Source organism: Canis lupus, chromosome 5 (assembly GCF_011100685.1).
Source record: "Canis lupus familiaris isolate Mischka breed German Shepherd chromosome 5, alternate assembly UU_Cfam_GSD_1.0, whole genome shotgun sequence".
NCBI classification, from domain to species: Eukaryota; Metazoa; Chordata; class Mammalia; order Carnivora; family Canidae; genus Canis; species Canis lupus.
The window spans coordinates 81,814,712-81,837,291 of NC_049226.1; the positions used below are offsets into that span (position 1 = coordinate 81,814,712).

General features: G+C 45.0%; 1 protein-coding gene across 6 annotated transcripts in view; it reads right to left on the minus strand.

The window, feature by feature from the left end:
- Positions 1-208: 208 nt before the first annotated feature.
- Positions 209-22,580, minus strand: part of SLC7A6 (solute carrier family 7 member 6) — a 38,002-nt gene continuing 15,630 nt past the window's right edge. For all 6 annotated transcript variants that reach the window (XM_038538518.1, XM_038538521.1, XM_038538516.1 and 3 more), the window contains 8 exons: positions 13,542-13,667; positions 11,497-11,641; positions 10,525-10,648; positions 10,218-10,321; positions 6,169-6,265; positions 3,492-3,641; positions 3,198-3,381; positions 209-2,732 (listed from right to left, as the gene is read on the minus strand). In XM_038538518.1, the coding sequence (XP_038394446.1) occupies positions 2,638-2,732; positions 3,198-3,381; positions 3,492-3,641; positions 6,169-6,265; positions 10,218-10,321; positions 10,525-10,648; positions 11,497-11,641; positions 13,542-13,667 (1,025 nt within the window). In that variant the 3' untranslated portion in view covers positions 209-2,637. The remainder of the gene's footprint in view (positions 2,733-3,197; positions 3,382-3,491; positions 3,642-6,168; positions 6,266-10,217; positions 10,322-10,524; positions 10,649-11,496; positions 11,642-13,541; positions 13,668-22,580) is intronic.

A 22,580-nucleotide genomic window follows, 5' to 3' on the forward strand; every position in this document is an offset into this window, starting at 1 on the left:
TCCTATCTACATGTTAAACCTACTTGAGTAGTTAAGTTCTGTATGTACACATACTTAGGCTCTACTCTTGTGGCTAGAAAACTAACAGACTATCCACAAAGGTACAATTCAGTATTGCAAGTAACAGGCAGCAACTTATATGTCTAATACTAGTCATCTTAGTCTCCTGTAGGCATAGAAACAAAGGATTAAAAACCACTCCATGCCATTTTAATGTGCTCACTGCTGTTTATGTACTCATTAAGGTTTGCAAACATTAAAGGACTGAAAATTTCACATACTGTACCTACTGAAAAGGGGATTAACACACCAGGAGAAGGATTGAAGGAGACAAACAACAAAGACCTTGCAGAAATTTAATTCCACCATGAAGCTTGAGTGCTGTAGGGCGTCTCTGGCTTCCTTCCGACAAAACAGTTCCTGGGTAAAGACTGTATCCAGCACAGAGGGGAAGAATGCGATTGCCATCCAGTAATGAGAGGGGGATGACATGGCTCACTAAGCTTGCATTGGGGCACTTGGGGTGTGAGGCCCATGCTTCCTCCCAGGAGCCACTGGGGGGCAGCAAGTTCCTGGGATTAGCTGGTCATTTACTTCAGTGGAGATAGCTAAAACCTGGGTCAGGAATCCTCAAGACAAGCATACTCTGCTTAAAGGATTAGCTCCAGAGGATCCCTGGGATAGATGCCATCTTGGCTCAGACAAGAGTCATGTTTACATAGTTTAGGCAAGTCAGCCTTTGCACAAGACTCCCTATTGCCAGGAAGGAATTTGCTGTACAAATCCCCAACCCGTGACAGTAGGAATGTCCCCCCATTTTCTCATCCATGTGTATCCTGAACCGGAGGCAGCTGTGATCATGCTTCCCTAAATTGTCTTCATTGAGCAAGTATGACCAAAGTTACTCCCCAGGCTTCAACGGAGGCCATTTGATGGAAAAGATGATTAGAAAGGCAGCTTGCCTCATAGTTTTGTCTTTACCACTGACCAGTTCTCAAACGAAAGGATAAGAAGTCCAGGCATGGGATTAGCCAAGTCAGCAGGTTCCTCTGGATCCAGGATGACAATGTCTGGAGGCTTCACAGGACAGCTGTACAGTCCCCTGCAACCATAGCTGCCCATGAGGGAACATCCATTAGGCCAAACCTGCTCTGGCCTGACCTGGATGCTAAAGTACACCCTGAGCACCAGAATTAGTTGCATCCACTCATGCAGTCTGCTGAGGAGCCAGATTGAGGTTGAAGTAGTTTTTCCCCCCAAGGTCTTCTCTGATCTCCACAGAGAGAAAATAGAAGTCCACATAAGTACCAAGCTCTTCCTGAGACTGCAGGCCCACCAGACCTCCCACAAGGGGAGGCAGACAGGACAGGAATGCATTATCCTGATGATCCACACCAAGACAGTTCAGAGTATAAACAAAGCCCAGTGTCAGGGACAGAAGAGGAGGATGCAGTCTCGTGTGAGGTTTTGGGAAAAGGAAAATGACCACTTCTAGCACCAAAGTGGGCTTGTGTGGGTCTGCACAGCAGTCCCTCAAACCAGCCCTTACAGAGAGAAACAAGCTATTTGGTTGCTTGGGTCCATGAGATGTTCTCTAAGCCATTGACAGCTGAGAATTCTGGTAATACACTTGAACTCTAAAACAGTTTATGTCCTCTTAAAGTTCATACCAGAAACCAGAGATCTACCTTCTGTCATCTAAGACAAAGACCTAAGGTCTCAAGTAAAACAAAGGATTATCCTTCAAAATAGTATTACCAGACTTCTGACTCATGAATTTTTTCATTTGTCCTTGCTGATTTGAGCCAGGTACGTGTAATCTGTGACTTACTAACTAAAGTGTAACCAATACATGAGTTTAAAAAAATATATATATATATGTTTGAAGTTCACCTTTGCAGCTAAGACTCAACAGAAGATTGTGTTAAAACCAAGCAAAAAAATCTGTGGTCAGAGGCTGGCCCACCACCACACAGAGACCCCTCCTAAGAGCAGAGGGACTCAGTTTGGGGTACTTTGAGTTTTTAAACACAATCAGCCTATTGCAGCCTGTAGATGAATGAACACCAATGCTCTGTTAGAACTGGTATTCTGGATTAAATAATATCAATAAATAATGAAATACCACTATCTTCCCAGGGAAAGATTTTGAGTCAGAGAAGGAAATGGTAGCATTTCAGGCCTCTAAAGTCAGGTGCTTGGACCTGATCAGAGGGGCTCCCATAAAGCAGCCCCTTTGTAGAGGCTCCTGATTCAAATATCAAATTCAGAACCACCAGCCACAGCTATTGACCTAGCACTTTCTCTTGCCCCAGTACAGTTTGCTGAGTGTTTGGTAAGCTATACCAAGTTCACCAAGAACAAAACTAAACAACTATTCCCCTGACTTCAAGCCCTCCCCACCACCACCCTCTATAAAGTTCTCACCTTCAGGCTGGTCTCAGACCCTGAGTCTCCTCCCATAGCTTACCAGTTAGAGTAACCATCAGAGCAGGCCATCAGCCCTGAGCCCCCCTTATATAATATGGGCCAACAGGCTCCTTTAGAGAAAGAGGGTTGGGCCTGCACAGTCTTGTCATCTGGACTTTGGTGGCTCTGGCTGGCCTTCCAGGCCTCAAGGGACATCACCTCTGGCCTCTAGTCAGCTTTCCTCTCAACCTTTTTTTCTTCAGCTACATCAAGCTCAGTCAGGACACAAAAGCAAAGCTGCTGGGTGACTTTGGTGACAGCAGCTAAATGAAAATAGAGAACAGAAGTCAGCAAGCTGACAGCTACAACCTCAGTATGAATACCCCAAAGTTGATTAAAGCATATCTGGACTCCCTCCCATCTGTCCCTTGGGCATCCTATGCCAGGTTTTGCCTCTTACCGCCCCCCACCCCCCAGCAAGCCTCACTGTCCTTCATTTTGTGCCCAATCAGAAAAGGATGCATGACTCCTCATCTTCCCATATGGATTGCACTTTCCAAAGGGAGTGTTTTAACCCCTTTGGGGTTAAAATAGGACTCTAAAGTTAGAACTAAAATGCTCACGTCAAGATCGAAAGGGGAGAAGTCATGTGGAGCAACCAGGTCTCATGGTCTCCAGCACATCACTAGTATAGGGGAAGCCGTTAACCACCACTCCCACCTCTGCACACATCTGTACACATACACACATATCCACACAGGCCATGAGTAATGGGCAAAGAAGCTCACCCAGGACATTCCGAATAAGGGCTGGCCTCTGGGACTCAGGTAGGTAAACACCCACGAAGTAGACAGGAACCCCAGAGAGGGCAATCGCGATGCCAATAAGGGAATTAATGGTGTCACCAAACAGAGGCACAATCACCAGAAACAAGGAGCATATGCAGAACATGATGGGGAAAAACAGGCTCAGCTGAAATGGAAGGAGATGAGTTATTAGGTAAAGTGCTATTGGGGAACAAGGTACAGAGAGTCACCTTGGGGAGATGGCCCACCCCTCCTACTCTGTCCAGAGTCACTGACCTTGAGAGGCCGGGGCCGCTCGGGCTCCTTCCAGCGAAGATAGAGCTGTCCAGCAACAGACAGGCCCACGAAGAACCAGTAGCTGAAGCTGAAGTAGTTGATGAGCAGGAAAACATCTTCCACAGTGAGGTAGATGAGTGTCATGGTACACTGGAGGGGGAAAGGATGGGAAGGAGGAGTGGGCATTGTCACCACCCGGCCATCCCAAGAGACCAACAACCCAGCCATCAGCACCAGATCTGTCACTCACTGCTGAGTTAGCTTACCAGGTTACCTCCAGTTCTTTTCAGTGACCCCTTGGCATCAGATATGCCTGTTCTCTGCATTAACCTTCAAGGTGGCATCTCTCCCTCTCCTGTTGGGGTCCCTTCCTACACACAGTGCCTCCCATCTTCTTGCAAGCACTGCAAGAACAAGCCAGACTCCTTTCCCCTTTTGATAGCAGAGAGTGAGGCCCTCCTCACTTCGATGCACCAACCTCAACATGAATCACACCACCCTCTGGAGACCATTACTCCTGAGTCCCAACTACCTGGCATACAAACAGAGTAAATGCCTCCAGAAACACCTCACTGTCCTGGGGTCTTAGAAATGCAGACTGACGAAATGGATCCATACTTGTTAAGAAACATATGGCAGAGTTTGCCCAGTGGGACCAGAGTCCTAGGAGACAAAGGGACTAGAGTGCAGTGGCGTGATCAGATTTACTCACTTCATTTTTTTTTTTTTTTAAGATTTTATTTATTTATCCATGAGAGACACAGGCAGAGGGAGAAGCAGGCTCCATGCACCGGGAGCCCGACGTGGGACTCAATCCCGGGTCTCCAGGATCACGCCCTGGGCCAAAGGCAGGCGCTAAACCGCTGAGCCACCCAGGGATCCCAGATTTACTCACTTCAGAATATGGAGTTCCCCCACCTCATCCTCTCTCACCCAGATCATCAACAAAGGACTTTAAAAGGGCCCATTCTGGGGAGAGATGGGGGACTGTATCGGGGAAACTGGGGCAGTAGATGATTAAAAGATGTCACATCTCCCCTAAATTTACAAATTCAATGGTATCCCAATCAATATACTGAAAGGATTCTTGTTATTTTGACAAAATAACAAAGTTCACAAAAACAAATATAAAAATACAAATGTGATAATTGCCAGGAAAATTCCAGGGGTAAGAAGAAACTAAAGTATACTCAAAAGAAAAAAAAAAAAAGTATCCTCAAAATAAAATCTTTAAAAAAAAAGGCGGGGGGGGGGGATGGCTGAGTGGCTCGGTTGAGCGTCTGCCTTCAGCCCGGGGCGTGATCCTGGAGACCTGGGATCGAGTCCCATATCGGGCTCCCCGCATGGAGCCTGCTTCCCCTCTGCCTGTGTCTCTGCCTCTCTCTGTCTCTCATGAATAAATAAAATCTTTAAAAATCAAAAGAAATTCAGTACAGAGCTAAATAATGAAGCTTGATGCTGATGGGGAGGAAGAGTTGAGCTGCTGATACTATAAGGGGTATGTATCATTCACTTGGAACATGAAGCACCATCTACTATATATAAAACTAAAGGCACCTGGCTGCTCACCTAGTGGAGTGTGCAACTCTTGATATCAGGGTTGTAAGTTCAAGCCCCATGTTAGGTATAGAGATTACTTAAAATCTTAAAAAAAAAAATCTATAAAGTGTATAACATGAATAGAAGTCCCTAGGTAGTTTGTATACAACTGCCCTGGCTTTTCTAAATATGATTTAATTAAAATTTTTAAAACAGGAGGAGCACCTGGCTGGCTCAGATGGTGGAATGTGTGACTCTTAATATCAGGATCATGAGTTCTGGCCCCACATTAGGCTTAGAGCCTACTTAAAAAAAAATTAGGGGTGCCTACATGGCTCAGTCAGTTAAGCATCCAATTCTTGATTTTGGCTCAGTCTTGATCTCAGGGACATGAGATTGGGCCCTGCATCCAGCTCTGTGCTCGGCGCAGAGTCAGCTTAAGATTGATTCTCTCTCCTGGGCAGCCCCGGTGGCGCAGCAGTTTAGCGCCACCTGCAGCCCAGGGTGTGATCCTGGAGACCTGGGATCGAGTCCCACATCAGGCTCCTTGCATGGAGCCTGCTTCTCCCTCTGCCTGTGTCTCTGCCTCTCTCTCTCTGTGTTTCTCATGAATAAATAAATAAATAAATCTTTAAAAAAAAAAAAAAAGATTCTCTCTCCTTCTTCCCCTCTTCCAGTCATACAATAAATAAATACATAAATAAAATCTTTCAAAAATAAAAATAATCCCACAAATTTTATAATTTTATATTTTTTGTACCATTTGCCCTCCCTCATATAACTGTTTTATATTTTTAAAAAATTTAAGAAACACTGAGAGGATGGGAAGTAGCTTAAAAACCTAGTATAGGGCAGCCCAGGTGGCTCAAGCAGTTTAGCACTGCCTTTGGCCCAGGGCCTGATCCTGGAGACCCAGGATCGAGTCCCACGTCAGGCTCCCTGCATGGTGCCTGCTTCTTCCTCTGCCTGTGTCTCTGCTTCTCTCTCTCCTCTCTGTGTATTCTCAGAAATAAATAAATAAAATCTTTAAAAAAATAAAAAAATAAAAAATAAAACCTAGTATACCTCCCCACCCACAGTCTTCTCATAAAGCCAGGAGAGATTCTACAATTCTCCACACTCCCCCAGCAGAGCTTACATTGAACAGTAAAGCAGGAATGGGTGTAAAACGCTCAATGTGGATCATGGACAGAAGGTCTGGGAGGTGGCCCTCACGGGAGCCCACGAAGAACAACCTAGAAAGATAAGAAGTGTCAGGATGATCCTTTCATTTGGCCATGTAGCCACACTCCTCACTTGGACAAACTACGCTCAGAGCTCTAGAGCTAGGAGGCAGTCTCTCAGGACCATCCCATATTCTCTATACATGCCTAACCCCCACCTTCACCCCTCAACTTTACCCATAGATGTCTCCAACTTCCAACCATTTGTACTTCAACATTATCCAGGAATGCCCTACCCTACTATTGGCCACAGACACCCCCCAGCCCCTCAGCTATGAAACCCACCATCACCCAATGGATGCCTCACCCGGCCATCGCTCACTGCCACCCCAATCCACTCCATCAGAGGTACCTCCACTCTAACACCCCACAGATTTCATACTTAACACAATGGCTTTTTAAAGAAGGGCAGCCAGCCTTCTGTTGTGCTCTCTATATATCTTCCCTGAGCTCCTGATATATGATAGGCCAGGATAAGCCCAGGGGCTTAGAGATAACCCAGGTTTCCTCTCTTTAGGGAAAGAGCCCAACTGATTGAGAAGCAAAGCAAGAGAGAAATGAACTACCATCTAGAGTAGTCAGCATCATCATGAAGTACAAAGCACTCAACAGGCTTGGCAGTGGGCTGAGAGAACAAAAAACTTCACAAGAGATGACCACATCTGGGCTGGGAAGAAGAACTGGAGTTTGCCAGAAGGTGAGCAGGTGGGTGGAAACCACCATTGGCAAAGGCAAAAGAGGCTTAAGGAATGAAAGAGGGTGAGCTTCCTGAGGTCAGTACCAGAATGCCTACAGTCCCAGGATAAGGTGCATGAGGAGACAGCTGAGAATAACCTACACATGAGGCCATGCTATGGAGTCTGAACAAACACTGACAGTCTGTTGTGGCTTTGAAGTAAAGGCCTCACAGGATTTGACAGAGACTCTGGTGGCATCATGGAGGCCAACTAAAGCAGGGAGAGGCTAGGGTATAGAAAGAAGGCCAGATAAGAAAGTAGTCTGTGGGGTGCCTGAGTAACACAGTCGGTTAAGCCTCCAACTCTTGATTTGGGCTCAGGTCATGATCTTAGGGTTATGGGGTCAAGCCCCACGTCATGCTCCATGCTCAGCAGAGTCAGCTTGGGACTCTCCCTCTTCCTCTGCTCCTCCCCCACTTGTCAAATAAATAAATCTAAAAAGAAAGTAATTTGCGATAACTATCCCATCAGAGAGGAGGCCTGAATGAGGGTAGACACCGTGGCTGAAGAGAGAACAAGAGAGATATGACCACCTCAATCAAATTTGGTGATCCTGGGACACCTGGGTGGCTCAGCGGTTGAGCACCTTCCTTCGGCCCAGGTCGTGATCCTGGAGTCCCAGGATCGAGTCCCACATTAGGCTCCCTGCATGGAGCCTGCTTCTCACTCTGCCTGTGTCTCTGCCTCTGTCTCTCCATGTCTCTCATGAATAAAAAAATACATTCTTTTTTTTTTTTTAAAGGTATTTGGACTTTTTTTTTTTTTTTTTTTTTTTTTTATGATAGTCACACACAGAGAGAGAGAGAGAGAGAGAGAGAGGCAGAGACATAGGCAGAGGGAGAAGCAGGCTCCATGCACCGGGAGCCCGACGTGGGATTCGATCCCGGGTCTCCAGGATCGCGCCCTGGGCCAAAGGCAGGCGCCAAACCGCTGCGCCACCCAGGGATCCCAATAAATACATTCTTAAAAAAAAAAAATTTGGTGGTCCTTTGAGTGTGTGTCTATGTGTGTGCACATGTGTACATGTGTGAGCTGGGAGAAGAGGGTGAACACCAAGGGAAAAACAAAGAGGTCAAGGAAGGAGAACTGGCAACACATAATATCACAACTAAAGACAAAGCATAAGTGGAGTGCATTTAGATACTTGTGAGCCATCTAGGTGGAGCCACAGGAGTTGATGATAGCATCTGGAAAGGTCACAGGGCAAGATGGTGGGAGTTGGCTCACACAGGTTAATAATCTGTACTAGGTAGAGAAGAAATAGGGTAGAGGGGATGCTAGGAGATACTATGCAGGTACAACAAAAGTGTCTAGTACAAAACCAAAGACAACTACATAGGCAACAAAGAAAAAGTGAGAAGTTAACACAGAAACAATTGTGCATTACCTCAACATCACTGCAGTCCCCTTCATGTCCAGACTCTTACTCTCTGAATCCTCTATCCCCACCCTCAAAACCCAGTTTGGGGTGCCAAACTGTCAATCCCACAGTATAGCTGAGTGAGGTTAAAAGGCACCTACTGTGTAAGTATTTTAAGTTTGGCAGAGCCAATTAGAATGTCTTGGGCACAGCGCCTGAGTGGCTAAGTTAGTTAAGCATCTGCCTTTGGCTCAGCTCATGATCCCAGGGTCTGGGGATCGAGCCCTATGTCAAGATCCTTACTCAGCAAGGAGCCTACTCTCCCTCCTCTCCCTCTGCCTACCCATACCCCCTGCTTGTGTGCACACTCTCTCTCTCTGTCAAATAAATAAATAAATAAAATATTTAAAAAAATAGAATATCTTGGGCATCAGTAAGGGTGAGGTTATGGGAAACACCATCTTTGGGTGGGGTAACTTGTGAAGAGTCACACTCAGTGCAACCTTGGCCACATCAGCTTGAAGTAAAGGAAGAGGACACCATACTATTTTCCAGGACTGATCGCTCTATTGCTCTCTGTAGGGAGGCCCCAAGTACCTGGACTGGGGTGTCAAAACCAGTAAGAAAAGAAATAGGACAAAATATTATTTCTTTTACTAATTCATCCTCTACCTGTTCATGCAGAAGATATTTTTTTTTCAAGATTTTATCTATTTATTCAAGAGAGAGAAAGAGAGGCAGAGACACAGGCAAAGGGAGAAGCAGGCTCCATGCAGGAAGCCCAATGTGGGACTCAATCCCGGGACTCCAGGATCACTCCCTGAGCCAAAGGCAGACGCTCAACCGCTGAGCTATCAGGTGTTCCTCATGTAGAAAATATTTACTGAATGCCTGTTATACTCCCAGCCCTAGGGACAGCAACGTGTATAGGGTGAGTGGAAGAGAAATCAGGAAAGAAGGCTTCCTTTCAAATACCAGAGTGTCACAGAGTCACAGGAGTAGTTTCAGAAGTAGAGGGTAGTAAGCATCACTTGCTATAGGAGTCCATAAGAATAAGAACTAAAAGCAGGCTAAGAAGGAAGTCACCAATACACTTAAGAATATTTTTTAGGTAGCAGAAGTCAAAGTATAATGGCTAGAACAATAAGTGGCAGTCAAAATGCAGACCATTCCCTCAAGAAGTGTATCCAGTAAGGAAGAAGAGAGATGAGAAAAGCTGTTTTGTGACTTCACTGAGCAGAGATGAAGCTTGTGCAGAGCTGCTTCCCAAATGAACATCCACCAAAGAGAAGGGCCAAATGATGAAGCAAAGTGCTAAGAAGAGGGATGGTGCTGGAGCCCTGAGACCAACCAGCTAGCAGGGTCAGCCTGGAAAAGCGGAACTACTCCTTTCTCTGAAACAACAGGAAGGAAAAATGCTCTTATAGGTAAGTCTCTACACAGAGAGGAGAGCAGAGCCTACCTATCAGCTTCAGTGATATCTGTGAAGTGAAGGGCAGGGTCACCCTGTACCAATACCTGGTATACAGCAAGTGATCACTAATAATCTTTTAAAGGAAGGAGTCCTGAGCCTACAGTATAACCCACAAGGAGCCTAGAGTATGGTCCCTGACAGGGTCTCTACTCCAGGCTATAACCTTCCTTCCCTCCACTTCTAACCAATCTGTTCTCACCTCAGATGGAAGTGTGAGCTTCAAGCACACAAATGTCAGCACAAAGGCCGAAATACTCATGCACACAAGTGTACACACACACACATACACACCCTATACATCCAAAAGAGGTAAGAAGGGCTCTTATGGGCTCACCTATATCCTCAGAAGATTAAATATTGCAATCTGTTATTGGTAAAGCAGAAATACATTACCTTGAGGAAGCAAAGATAGATGCATTGAGGCCCCCAAAGCAGGACAGGGCAACGGCAATGGGAATGGTCCAGCTGAACATGCCAAATGTCTGGTCAGCAAATGTCTAGGGAAAGAGCACAGAAGTCACTCAGCACAGACCAGGATTTCATAAGCCTCCTATACCTATGCTTTCAGGACAAACACCATCACTACTGAGCAGCCCACTCTCTGGCCTAGACCCATCATCTCACCCTTCAGAGCTGGAGTGGCTGCAGAAAGAGATTGAGCCATACAGTATCATAAGATGACAAGCAAATAGGGACTCACCACAGCCACAGCATCACTGTCAAGGACATCTGAAATGCTCAGCACTGTGTAATAGGCCACATTGGTCAGGATGTAGATGAGCGTCACAATTGGCATAGAAATCCCAATGGCCAGGGGCAAATTTCTGTCAGGACAAGTGAGACAGGACTACCTAGAATCAACTCTTTTTGGAGTCAGAGTTCACCCAGGGACTTTTCTGAAATTTAGCAGTTCCCTGACTCTAAGTCTTTGAGGCAGGCTCCTCTTTCCCACATTGTCTAAGGTGGGTATGAATCCCATGCCCCTTTCTGCTAAGAAACGAGAGAGAGAGAGAGAGAGACCCTTCTCTGTGAAGATAGCTGGGGATCAATATTTGATCCTTGCCACAATAGGACTCATGAGTCCCACTGAAGGAGGAGCAGTGTCCTCCAGGGACTGGAAGCCAGGCTGGGGACCTGGCTGCCCAAAATAAGCTTCTGGCTTCCCAGGCTTCAGTGTCAGCACCAGAGTATGAGGTTCTAACACTTTAGCCCCCGCTGGATCAGCCACTGCTAAATGGAAGACCTCTTCTTTTCTTTTTTTTTTTTTTTTAAGATTTTATTTATTTATTCATAGACACACAGAGAGAGAGGCAGAGACACAGGCAGAGGGAGAAGCAGGCTCCATGCAGGAGCCTGATGTGGGACTCGATCCTGGGTCTCCAGGATCACACCCCAGGCTGCAGGCTGCGCCACCGGGGCTGTCCTGGAAGACCTCTTCTTGAGCAAAGACCTTGGGAATCCTCCAGTGTAAACCTGAGTGTGAATAGCAAGGGGCTTTCCCTCCTTCACTCATCCCCAACCTAGCCCCTTATCCCTCCGAGCTAGAGAAGGAGGAGTAGGGAGAAGAAAGGATGAGAGAAAGAGAAAGGGGAAGAAAGAAGGCAAGTGTGCCCACTATGAGCAGGAGGAGTTCCAGCCAAGTTGGGAAGTGAGAGTGTGATCCCACCGTTACCTTTCTGGGTTTTTGATTTCTTCTGTTACAAAATTAAGGGTGTCCCAACCTGAGTAAGAGAAGAGGGCAGAGTAGAGGGCGAGAGAGAGGTCTCCCATGTCCCAGGAGGAACCCTCAAAGGCGTCTTGAAAGTGCTCAGAGTGTCCTGTGGGGACAAAGGTAAGTAGGGGAAAGAGTTCAGGGAGAAGAAAGAGGAAGAAGAAAGAAAAGAGACATAGTAGGTATAAGGAGAAGAGGAGGAACAGGGAGAGGCAGTAAGAAAAAGGAAGCAAAGATGGGGAAAGAAAGGAGGGTCAAGAAAAAAAAGGAAAAGCAAGTGGGAAGAGGGAAGAAAAAAAAACATAATTTAACATCAAAAGAACAACCATCAGCCATCTCTATACTTTATCACCCCACCCACTCCGTCAAGAAAGTGCATATTCCTCTAACAAACCTATGCAATCTTAGAAAAACAAAGGCATTCCTGGTTGCCTTCTGAAGTGATAATACCATTTCCAGAAAAGCTCTAATAAATTTGCAGTGTCCTCACAGTAGGCCAGAGATCTTCCTCCTTTTTTTAGAAAGAACCCTGTTTCACATAAAGGAAGCATTTTTAATTAACAATTAGACCTTCCTGTGGAACTATCTCTTGTGGCCAAAACCAATGCACAATTTGGGTCAAATAGTTTTCCCATTCTCATGAAAAGAACTCCGTTGCTCTACTTGCAGAAGCTGTGATTACATGTGGCAGGAAATCACAGGCTATGTATGAACTGGGGTCTTCTTATCTCTCATTAGGCCAGGGGTAGGCCTGGGCCACTTCCTCCCTTAGGGAGACAGCCTAGGCACCAGTCATTCTCCTTGGAGGCCTCTGGAGACCATACACTAGAAAGCTGAGGAGGCAGCACCTGCCTGGCCCAGCAGAGAGACCTTTTGGACACACTGGAGGTTTTTAACAAGATCCAGACTTCTAAGGAAGCCTGCTGTCACCCCCTGCAAAAAGTAGACCTAGTCCTTCAATGTGTCAAAAAGGGCTGGATATGCAGCAAGAGAAGGGAAAATAGAGGTTTTTATGTCCCGTGTCAGTCATCATATACAGGAGTGGTTTCCTCAGGCATAGATCTTGGTATAAGGATAACTTATCTACCCAATTTGACCCCAAGATGTTCCTGAGACTCATGGACATCAAGGTGGCTGGCTGTAGTAACTTGGTACATGTGCACTAAGGTACTGGACCAGCTGCCTAAGAATCACTCAAGGCACTTAAAAACAGAGCTTTCTGAACTCCCGAACCAATCAGTGTTTAATCCAATGGATCTGAGATGGGGGAGCCTCAGCCCCCTCCCCAGTAAATATAAACACGGCTGAGTTTAGAGACAATCTATAAAACTAGGTTGTTAAGTAAGTGATTGAGATCCCCTTAGCCAAAAATACCTTAGGGATTTCCCTAAGAGCTCGGGAAATCTTGTCTACCCTCATTGCCAGTCTACTTTGATTCAGGAATGAAAAGCTTCCTAAGGCCAACATGCAGGAAAGTCAGTGCCAACTTCATACTATTTTAATATTTTCCTGAGAGTTGACTTTGAGACCGAATGTTAAATAGAAGCAAATTCAGATGAAAAGTAAAGGCTGCAAAATAACCACTCATTTCTACATTCCATACCTTCCTTCCCATTCCTCTCAAGGATGGCCAGGTCTTCCTACTCACTGCATGGCAGTCACAGACCAAAAACAGGGCAAGAGCAGGGCTCACTCTATCCCCATCAACTACACTTATGACCCAATTATACATGATCCAGGTTTCAAAAACTCCTAGGCTTCCAGCTGCCTTCTTGCAATGTTCCCAGCCTCCACAAAGGGAAAGCAGCCCTAGGGAGGGACTGTTCAGTTGGCCAAGCCAGCCTGGCCCAAGAAGCTCAGGAACAGATGTCTCACTCTCACTGATAGTCCAGGATACACATAAAAAGAGCTAATCAGTAAAGCCAAGATTCCCTATGTCCTCCTTAGGAAATCCATGCAAACTCCCAGAGTCACCCACCCTCCTTCCCAGCCCAGGCCCATCTTACCCTGGCACAGTTTAACGAGACCCATGACAATGATGGCAATGAGCGCTAGGACCTTGGCATAAGTGAATGTGTCCTGAACACGTGTGCCCCACTTGACATAAGCACAGTTCACAAATGTCAGCAGACCTAGAAGGAAAAACATAACATCACTGACAGGCTTGAGCTGAGGGCATGTGACCCAATCTCACCTTGTAGAAAGCATCACATCTGCCCTATCTGCCTAAAGCAAAGGGGCCAATAGATCAGTCAGAACCAGAAGAATAAGCAATGGAGGGACATCCACCATCCGCTCATCACTGTGGACAAGTAAAGATACAAACGCATGCATTAACACATTCTTAAATTCTAACAGCCAGAATCATTTTTTGGAAATTGCCCCCAGGCCCAGGAATAATGGACTTCACCCACTTTTTCCCACTCAGACTCCCAATGTTCCAAACCATCCAAGGCATAAAACATTTCCATGGCCACAAGAGAGGCCCATCAACAAATGAGGTGAATTTGAATGCAGGTGGCAAGTCACCTAGGAATTACAATGTTTTACGTGTAAGTACCTGACAATTTCATATACATCCTCTCAATTAATTCCCACAACCCCAAAATATAGACAACCCTATTCCTGTTTTTAGATGAGGAAACTGGTTGAGAGAGGCAACCTCCCCCACCATCCTCTGCATTTCTATCCAAACCTCCCAATTCTCACTGAGGTCCATGGAGAAGTAAGCTTGCCTGGGCATTCCCTAGGCTCCTGTCTGTGCTGCCGGCTTTAGGGCCCAGCTCCTTGTGGGCTTCAATGATATCCAAGCCCTGTGCTGAGGGTCCCAGCATCTTACCCTGCTAAATAGGGACTTCTCTGACCTACCAGGAGGACACAAGAACAGAATAGGGGTTCTCAAGGGGTTCTACAGGCCTCAAGGGGTTCTACAGTGATGTGGCTAAGTACTGTCACAAGCCTCCAAAAATAGAACTTTTATGTGAACCCCAAACATTATTACCAAATCCTTGGGGCTGATCTTCCAAGCCACCTCTACCTACCCCTACCCATTTTGCGCTCTCTTCTTCAGCCAGAAACTCTCTCCTTACTGGTGCCATATATACACTTAGAAGAAGTGTCCTTTACTCTTCCAGCTGCCACAGCCAACAGCAACTCTCGCTTTCAAGGTCTAGCTCACTCACCACTTCCTCTGTAAAATCTTCTTCAAATATACCAGCCAGTCCCTCACTGAGCTCTCCCTCCCTGAACCCTATAGCACTCCCACTTCACAGCACAGCTTAGTATCTCATGCTATGATCATGTAGACACCTGTCTCAAGAAGGTCTCTCCCTTGGGCATTTGCACAGTCACAAATTATTGGGGAGGGGGGAACAAAATCATATTGTTTTCTTTTCCTTTCTTTTCTTTTTTTTTTAAGATTTTACTTATTGGGACATCTGGGTGGCTCAGCAGTTGAGCATTTGCCTTTGGCTCAGGGCGTGATCCCAGATTCCAGGGATTGAGTCCCACATCAGGCTCCTTGCACTGGAGCCTGCTTCTCCCTCTGCCTAGGTCTCTAAAATAAAAAAGATTTTATTTATTTATTCACAAGAGACACACACACACAGAGAGGCAGAGACACAGACAGAGAGAGAAGCAGGCTCCCCGCAAGGAGCCCGATATGGGACTCGATCCTGAATCCTGGGATTGCACCCTGAGCAGAAGGCAGACACTCAACCACTGAGCCACCCAGGTGTCCCAAGCATATTGTTTTCTTAAGCTTATTGCCAAGAAAAAAGGGGAAATGATAAACTCTGGTTGGAATCAAGATGGTGATGACTTTTCACTTAATCACCGATTCCCTAGAGCAAGGAAACTATCAGAAAATTGACATTCCTCTACTCAAATGGCAGGAGAGCCAAGAGCCTACGGAAATAAACATGGTGGCTAAACACCTCCATGACACTTTAAGAAATTTCACTCTGTAATACGCTAGCAAGTAACACAAATGCTCACTAGTCAGTCATGGGGAGTGGGAGGCAAAAGTCATATGGGAAGAAAGGCCAAAGGAATGCATGCATGGTGCTGCCCTGCAAATCAAAGTTCGCTATGTGGGGCTAAGCCTAGAACAGCTAGCATAAGGATTACCTGATTAATAGCCCAGTAATCCACAGACCCCAGTGCAATACAGTAAGGATATTTTGAGGTATCTGCCTCAAATTGCTCCCCCTCGCCTATCATGGCTGATTACCCAAGCTGAGCCTATTCAGTTGCCTTTCCCAGGAACATAGTTTGGGGTACCAAAAGACTGAATCTACCTAACAGTAGCAGAGTTGGGAAATATAGCAAGTCAAAGTCACATTCAGACCCTTGTAATAGAGGAACAAAAACCACAAGAAAACAGAGGAAGGAAGCAGAACTATGCAAAGCAGAAGTGAGAGGGCGTGCAGCCTGCGAGAAAAAGACTAACAGAGAAAGATAAATACACGAAAGACAGAGGACAAAGAGACAAGAGACAGAGATAAAGAGACATAAGGGACAAAAAGAGAGAGGGACAAAAAGATGGACATATACATGAAGAAAGAGATTATCTCACCATGCCCTGGCTATGCTCACTATGCTTCTGCCTTGTAGCACCAAGATGTGGATGTGAGATGGAGAAGAGGAGCAGACTTACTCCTCAGCCCCACTGACAGGCACTCCCTCTCCCTCTCACTTCTACCCCTCCTTCCCTCCATCCTGCTACAACCTCCCCCCACCCCCCCAAACACACACACACACTTGCTCCTCTCAGCACAGGAGTAAATATTGCGCGCAATTCAATGACTACTGCCAATAAGTGAAAGAAGGCAGCTCCTCAAGAAGTCCCTGCAGAGCCCATTCTGAAGGACAGTCAGAAAGATACAAAAGAGCCTGTCATAGTGGTTGCCTCTGGGGAAAAAGACCAAAGCACTGGAGAGGGAGAGAGACTTTTTCCATTGTATACTATTTTATACTCTGACTTTTTTACTATGCACATACGCTTCTTCCTCAGTAAAAATTAAACTATTTAATCTAAAACAATGTGCAAAGGAGCAAGGCCAGGAGCAGGGTGAGGCAAGGAAGGCACATAATTTAAGGAGGCACTCACTTTCAGGACCACTTGGAGAACCTGAGGTTGAATACACCCTTAAATGCTGGCCACAGGAGTCTTGCTTGCTTCACTGTACTCTCAGCTCTGCCAGAGAACAGAGAGCTCTGACAACAGTCTACCAAACAGAAGCCAAGTCCCCTGAATGTTTTCCTGATTCTAATTAAGAAACATTTCACCATCTAATCCCCACCCCTCCAAACATCCCAAAATTCCCATCCCCATCTAGTGCCATAGAGTCCATCAGAGCCCAAGCACAAGACTGGGCCTGGAGGCCAGGTGCTCAGATAAAACTACCACAATGACAACATCCAAGCCTTCCCTCCTCTCTAGATCTCATCTCCTTGCTGGAAAGCCTGCACCAATGAGTGTGGGGTTTGTGTGAGGGTCTTCAAGCTCTGGGGGCTTGTTGCTGGGAAAGGAGTACTCAAATAGCAGATCCACACCTAAAGCAGAAACAAATGCCCAAGGTCGCTTTGTGGCAAAAACTGCTAGTTATTTTTTAATATCTGTTCTTCCATTTTTCCTTACTAATAGAAACTTTAGCTAGGGTCTAGGTTGCCCAAAACTTTTTTTTAAAGATGCATTTATTTATTCATGAGAAACACAGATTGAGAGAGAGAGAGAGAGAGAGAGGCAAAGGCATAGGCAGAGGTCTCCTCACAGGAAGCCTGATTCAGGACTAGATCTTGGATCCTGGGATCACAACCTGAGCCGAAGGCAGGTGCCCAACAACTGAGCCATCCAGGCGTCCCAGGATTGCCCAAAATTAAGCTGACATTTACCAGGCTTTCTTGCAGGCAGGTATGGCCAAATAAGTAAGTTCTTGCCCCAGCATATAAGCAAAGTTTCATATAAAAAAGGCCTCAGGAAGTCTCTTTGAAGGACAGAGCCTGCCTTTTTTTGTCTTTCCTGTCAGCCACAGTACAGACTTGACAGCTGGGGCTTGAGTAGCCACCTTGGACGACCAGCTAAAAGTCACACGCTGAGGATGGCAGAGCAGTAAGGCAGAAGGAAGGAACCTGTCTCCCTGAAAAATTCTGAAGTCATCCTACCAGCCTCACACTGCCTACCTTAAATATGTGAGAGAAATAAACTTCAGTATATTTGAGCGATGCTGCTTTTGGTTTTCAGGTGCTTAAAATCCAAATTAATCCTGGGTAATACATGCACTCTAAGAACTATGCCCCTCATATTCTCTTTCTGATGAGGAGGAGCTCGTTTGGCAATCTGCAGCTACAGTCCCAGTTATGCTGACAGTCACAGCTCCCTTTTCCACAGCAACGAGGAGAAGAAGGAACCCTTCCAATTTCTCCCAAAAACAAGCTGGATGTTACTAAGAGGCACTCAAGGACAGAGGAATGCAATCCTTAACAACAGCAGCAACATGGTGGAAGAAAAAAAAAAAGCAGGGGAGAGATATCTACAAGTCTATTAGGAGAAAATTGTTCTATAACAGTCCAAGAAAGGTAAACCCTTCCAAATGGAAATCCTGGAATCTGGAGCTACCTCTTGGGATGCATATGAATATGTCAGGTATATGCCTTTTTAAGAATCCTCCTTGTTTTTAATTACACAAATATATACATTTAGTATTATTATCAAACAATTCAAGCTCTATACATGGGTAGACTCCCGGGTCTTTGAGGCTATGGTAAAGACCCAGTCCTTCTGAGGCATGTCACTTCAGAACACGAAAGCTGTTGATCCATAACAACTGACCAAAATAGGGGAGCATATGTTTACTTCTCAGAACTCTGCCCAGGCCAGAGTCCAAGACAATAAGAGACAACAGAAAACTATTCAGGCACTATCAGTGTTTCTTCACTTCAGTCTCCCGCTCAGAAGTCTCCCTCCCCCATCTCTTCCTGTTCCTGCTCCTCCTATTCCTCCTCTTCCTGTTCCTCATCACTGTCAGCCTTCCCAAACAAATCCTGAGGGGTGAGGGAAATGGAGACTTAGCAGTCAGCAAGCCTCTGCTTTGATACCAGTGTCAATGCGGAATGACTTCTATATGGACACCTTCACGGCAAACATTCTCTAATGACGTGTGTAAGCCTACACAACAGGCCGGACTCCACAAAGATAAACAATGTAAGACAGAAAAATCACCCTTCCACAATCAAATCTACTACTCCTGCTCACCTGAGTTACCAAGAATACTGTTGGTCACCAGGCCAGAGAAGGGACCTATGGACCTCAAGAACTGTCATTTCCCCTGACAGTCCCATAAGAGCCTCTAAGCACACTGAGCCCAGTAGGCAGCCAAACGCCCCACCCGCCATAGAACCACGCTCCGGAATATATATGAATAAAATGCACCTTTAGGCTAGAGCTTCTCAACTTCAGCAATATTGACGTTCTTTGTGTGAAGCTGTCCTGTACTTTATAAGATGCTCAATAGCACCCCTGGTTTCTACCCACTGGATGCCAGTAGCACCCCTTCCCAGCAGGTGTGACAACCAAAAATGTCTCCAGACTTTTGCCAAATGTCTCCTGGTGGGCAAACTCACCTCCGGTTGAAAACCACGCTCTCAGAAAATGAGTAGCTAAGATAGTCTGAAATCTAAGAAAGTTGCTAGGCTCTCTCTGCCAGTGTAACCTGGGAATAGGGTGGGGGGCAGCTGAAAAGCCAGGATCTGAAACAGCAATACCTTCAAGGGCCAAAAAGGCAATGCGAGTGAGCAACTAGGTATAAAACAAGAGGGAGGGGTGCCTGGGTGGCTCAGTCAGTTAAGCTTCTGCCGTCAGCTCAGGTCATGATCTCAAGTTCCTGGGATGGAGCCCCACACCAGGCTTCCTGCTCAGTGGGGAGTCTGCTTCTTGCTCTCCCTCTGCCTCCCCCTTGCTCCCTCTCTCTCACTCTTGCTCTCAAATAAATAAAATCTTAAAAAAAAAAACAAAAAGACTATAGCTTTACATATTTAAAAAAAAAAGCCCACAAGAAGAAGTAGAGGGCTGTGATTGACGAAAGAATGCATGTTCCTTTAAAGGGAGCAACCACTAGGCAAGGCAGCTGATTGTGTCAGGAAGGAATTTGGGTCCAAGGTTGCCAAACTTTTGATTTTACAACAGAAAATGCTGGTCCTGATTTTCAAATGTTGCCAAATAATTCAAAATTGCTTACAACACTAGGCCAAACAAATATATCTGTGGGTCAAGTCTGGCCCATGAGCCACCAGCTTGCAGCTCCGACCTACAGTTGTTATATGAAGAATGTCGTGCCCTTTCTTCTAGAATAGAACTTTAACTGCCTAGCTTGCATGGCTATAATTTCTGTAGACAGTTTCCCAAATAACAACCTGGACCCCTCTTATGTCTTAATTTCAAGACTAACTTAATTCTCCTATCCTACCTAAATTTCAGCATGGAATCAGTGCAGATTTTTGTATTTTTCCCCCTAATTATGATCTATTTGGTCGTTTCCAATTTTTTTCTCTTAAGACCAAGCTGCGGGCAGCCCGGGGGGCTCAGTGGTTTAGCGCTGCCTTTAGCCCAGGGCGTGATCCTGGAGACCTGGGATTGAGTCTTAAGACAGGCTACCTGTGTGGAGCCTGCTTCTCCCTCTGCCTGTGTCTCTGCCTCTCTGTGTGTTTGTCATGAATAAATAAATAAAATCTTAAAAAAAAAAAAAGACCAAGCTGCTCTCACTGCCACCCCTGCCCAGAGAGACTCCCTTCGGCACATTCCAGCTTTGTCTGATGATGCATCAACACAATTCTACACCCTAAGTTCCTAGAAGGTAAGCTGAACCCCACAGTCTTGTCCATTAGGACGGGACATCATTTTATGACTTAAGCTCATCTCTGACAAGTTCCTACCTGAAGGTACACGTTAGGGGAAAGCCTGGGCTTCTGGGATAGGGGCCTGAAGGAATTCTGATAGTGAGTGATCTGGGTAAAAGTACACTTGAATAAAAGAAGCTACAGATACCATGACTGTACTTCTAAGAGGCAAGATCTCTCCTCCAATCAAAAGAGCAGTTCCTAGCAAATAAACAAACAAATAAATAAAACAAACAGTTCCTGGGAATGGGGTTCCTAAGCACAAAAACAATGAGGAAAATCATAAAGGAAAAAAGATTTACCAATAAAAGTCTTCTGTACATGGAAAATTATATATAGAGGTGTCCTTTCACTGAGTTACCCTTGGAATTCACCCTAAGGCCATACACATAGGCACTCCCTGGTGCTCTGATAAGAGCACAAAGTCACAAAACCTTCTAGAAGGAAACTGGGTAATAGATGAAGAATCTTCAAACAGTTTATTTCTTTAGACATAGGTATTTCTCCTGTATAATTAATTCTACCCTAAAAAAAAGATGCAAAAACTCTGAATTTTATATACAAAGAAAACTACTTACATGTTCCTAAACCATGTTTTCTAAGAATATCTAATGAAAGGGATTAAATATTAAAATTTTTAAGCATTATACAAATCACAGAGAGAATGATCTCAAGAGTACCTTTAAAAACTGAGATAAGCACCGAAAAAAATACTAGAAGGTATTTCACACAAACAGCAGTAGTAGTTCTGTGGAGTTAAAATTATGGGTGATTTTTCTTTTTTCTATTTTTTTTTTTTTTTTTTTTGCATTTTCAAAGTGCCTGTAATGTCTGTATTATCTTTAAGTAATAATAATAATAATAATAATAATAATAAAATGATACTACTTTAAAAAATGTTTCTTTTAAAGAACATTCCACAAAAAGAGGGAAAAAAATGAGATACCAAATTTAAAAAGCAGAATATAAAATTATATGCAAAGTACAATACCAATTCCATAAAAGAAAGAGATAAAGACACAACTTAATTATAAAAGTGCTCATCTTTTGGTGGTGGATTATGGGTGTTATGAGGGTAATTTTCTCCCTAATGAACACATTTTATAATCAGAAAATTATTTTTTTTAGAGAACTCAGTCAAGCCAGAGGTCCCCTGGCCAGACCCTACCACGCATACCACTGAGTACCTACCCACCTTTCCTCCTCCTGGGGCTCTATGTGGAGGAGTCCCCTTTAACATTTGTTTTTAACAAATTCCTTAAAGTCAGGAGGCACAGTTTACCGTACAATCCTTTTTTGCTAACTCCAAGGTACTCTCGGTCTATTTTTAACACTGTGGATAAACTACATATACTGCCAAAGCTTTTGCAAGCAGAGATATGGAAAGAACAGAGTATAATTAAGTGCCTCTGGCAGCACAGTGGTAAGGAACACAGGGAATTCTGGGCTACTTCTCAGCTAAAACACTAGCTCTATGAGACTAGGTAAATTCACAGTAATCTTCTCTCCTTTTCAGCGATTTCACACAGAATCCCTCCTTACCACCTCATGAGAGAAAAAGGAAAATAAAGAGAGATCAACTGGGATCTCTCAGGTTCTGTCCTCAGAAACCCAAATACGGGGTAGAAGCCACCTTCCTGTCACTGGCCACAGGCAGAGCTTGTTTACAAAGTCAGTATAAAGAAATCTGAAACACCAATGAGAAAAAGCCATTTTGGTGTGGTGCCTGCTGCTTAGAATAGGCTGCAAAGAGTGGCAGTGGCAGAAAACTGTAGTCCTGTGGGCTGAGGGATAACACCTTGGGACCTCAACAATCTAGAGACGCCTCTTTCCTCAGCCTCTAAACTGGTTTAAAATAAAAAGCTAGGAGGCAACATAATTTATTTTTGAGAAGTAGAATAAAGTCTTTACCACTGATGTTTTTTTCTGGGTTAAGTTACAACTAGTGTTGTTGACTCCAATCAAAACATCTGATAAGACAAATTTAAGACATGCACCAACCTGTCACATAGACAGGAACAGAACTCTGGGAACAGTCAAGAGTCAAAGGAATGTCATGCACCAAAAGCCCTACAAGGGATTCAAACTTCTCTCATTCCTGACTTATCTCTCAGGGTTAAATGACTTTGGTGAAATTACTTCTTCAAAAG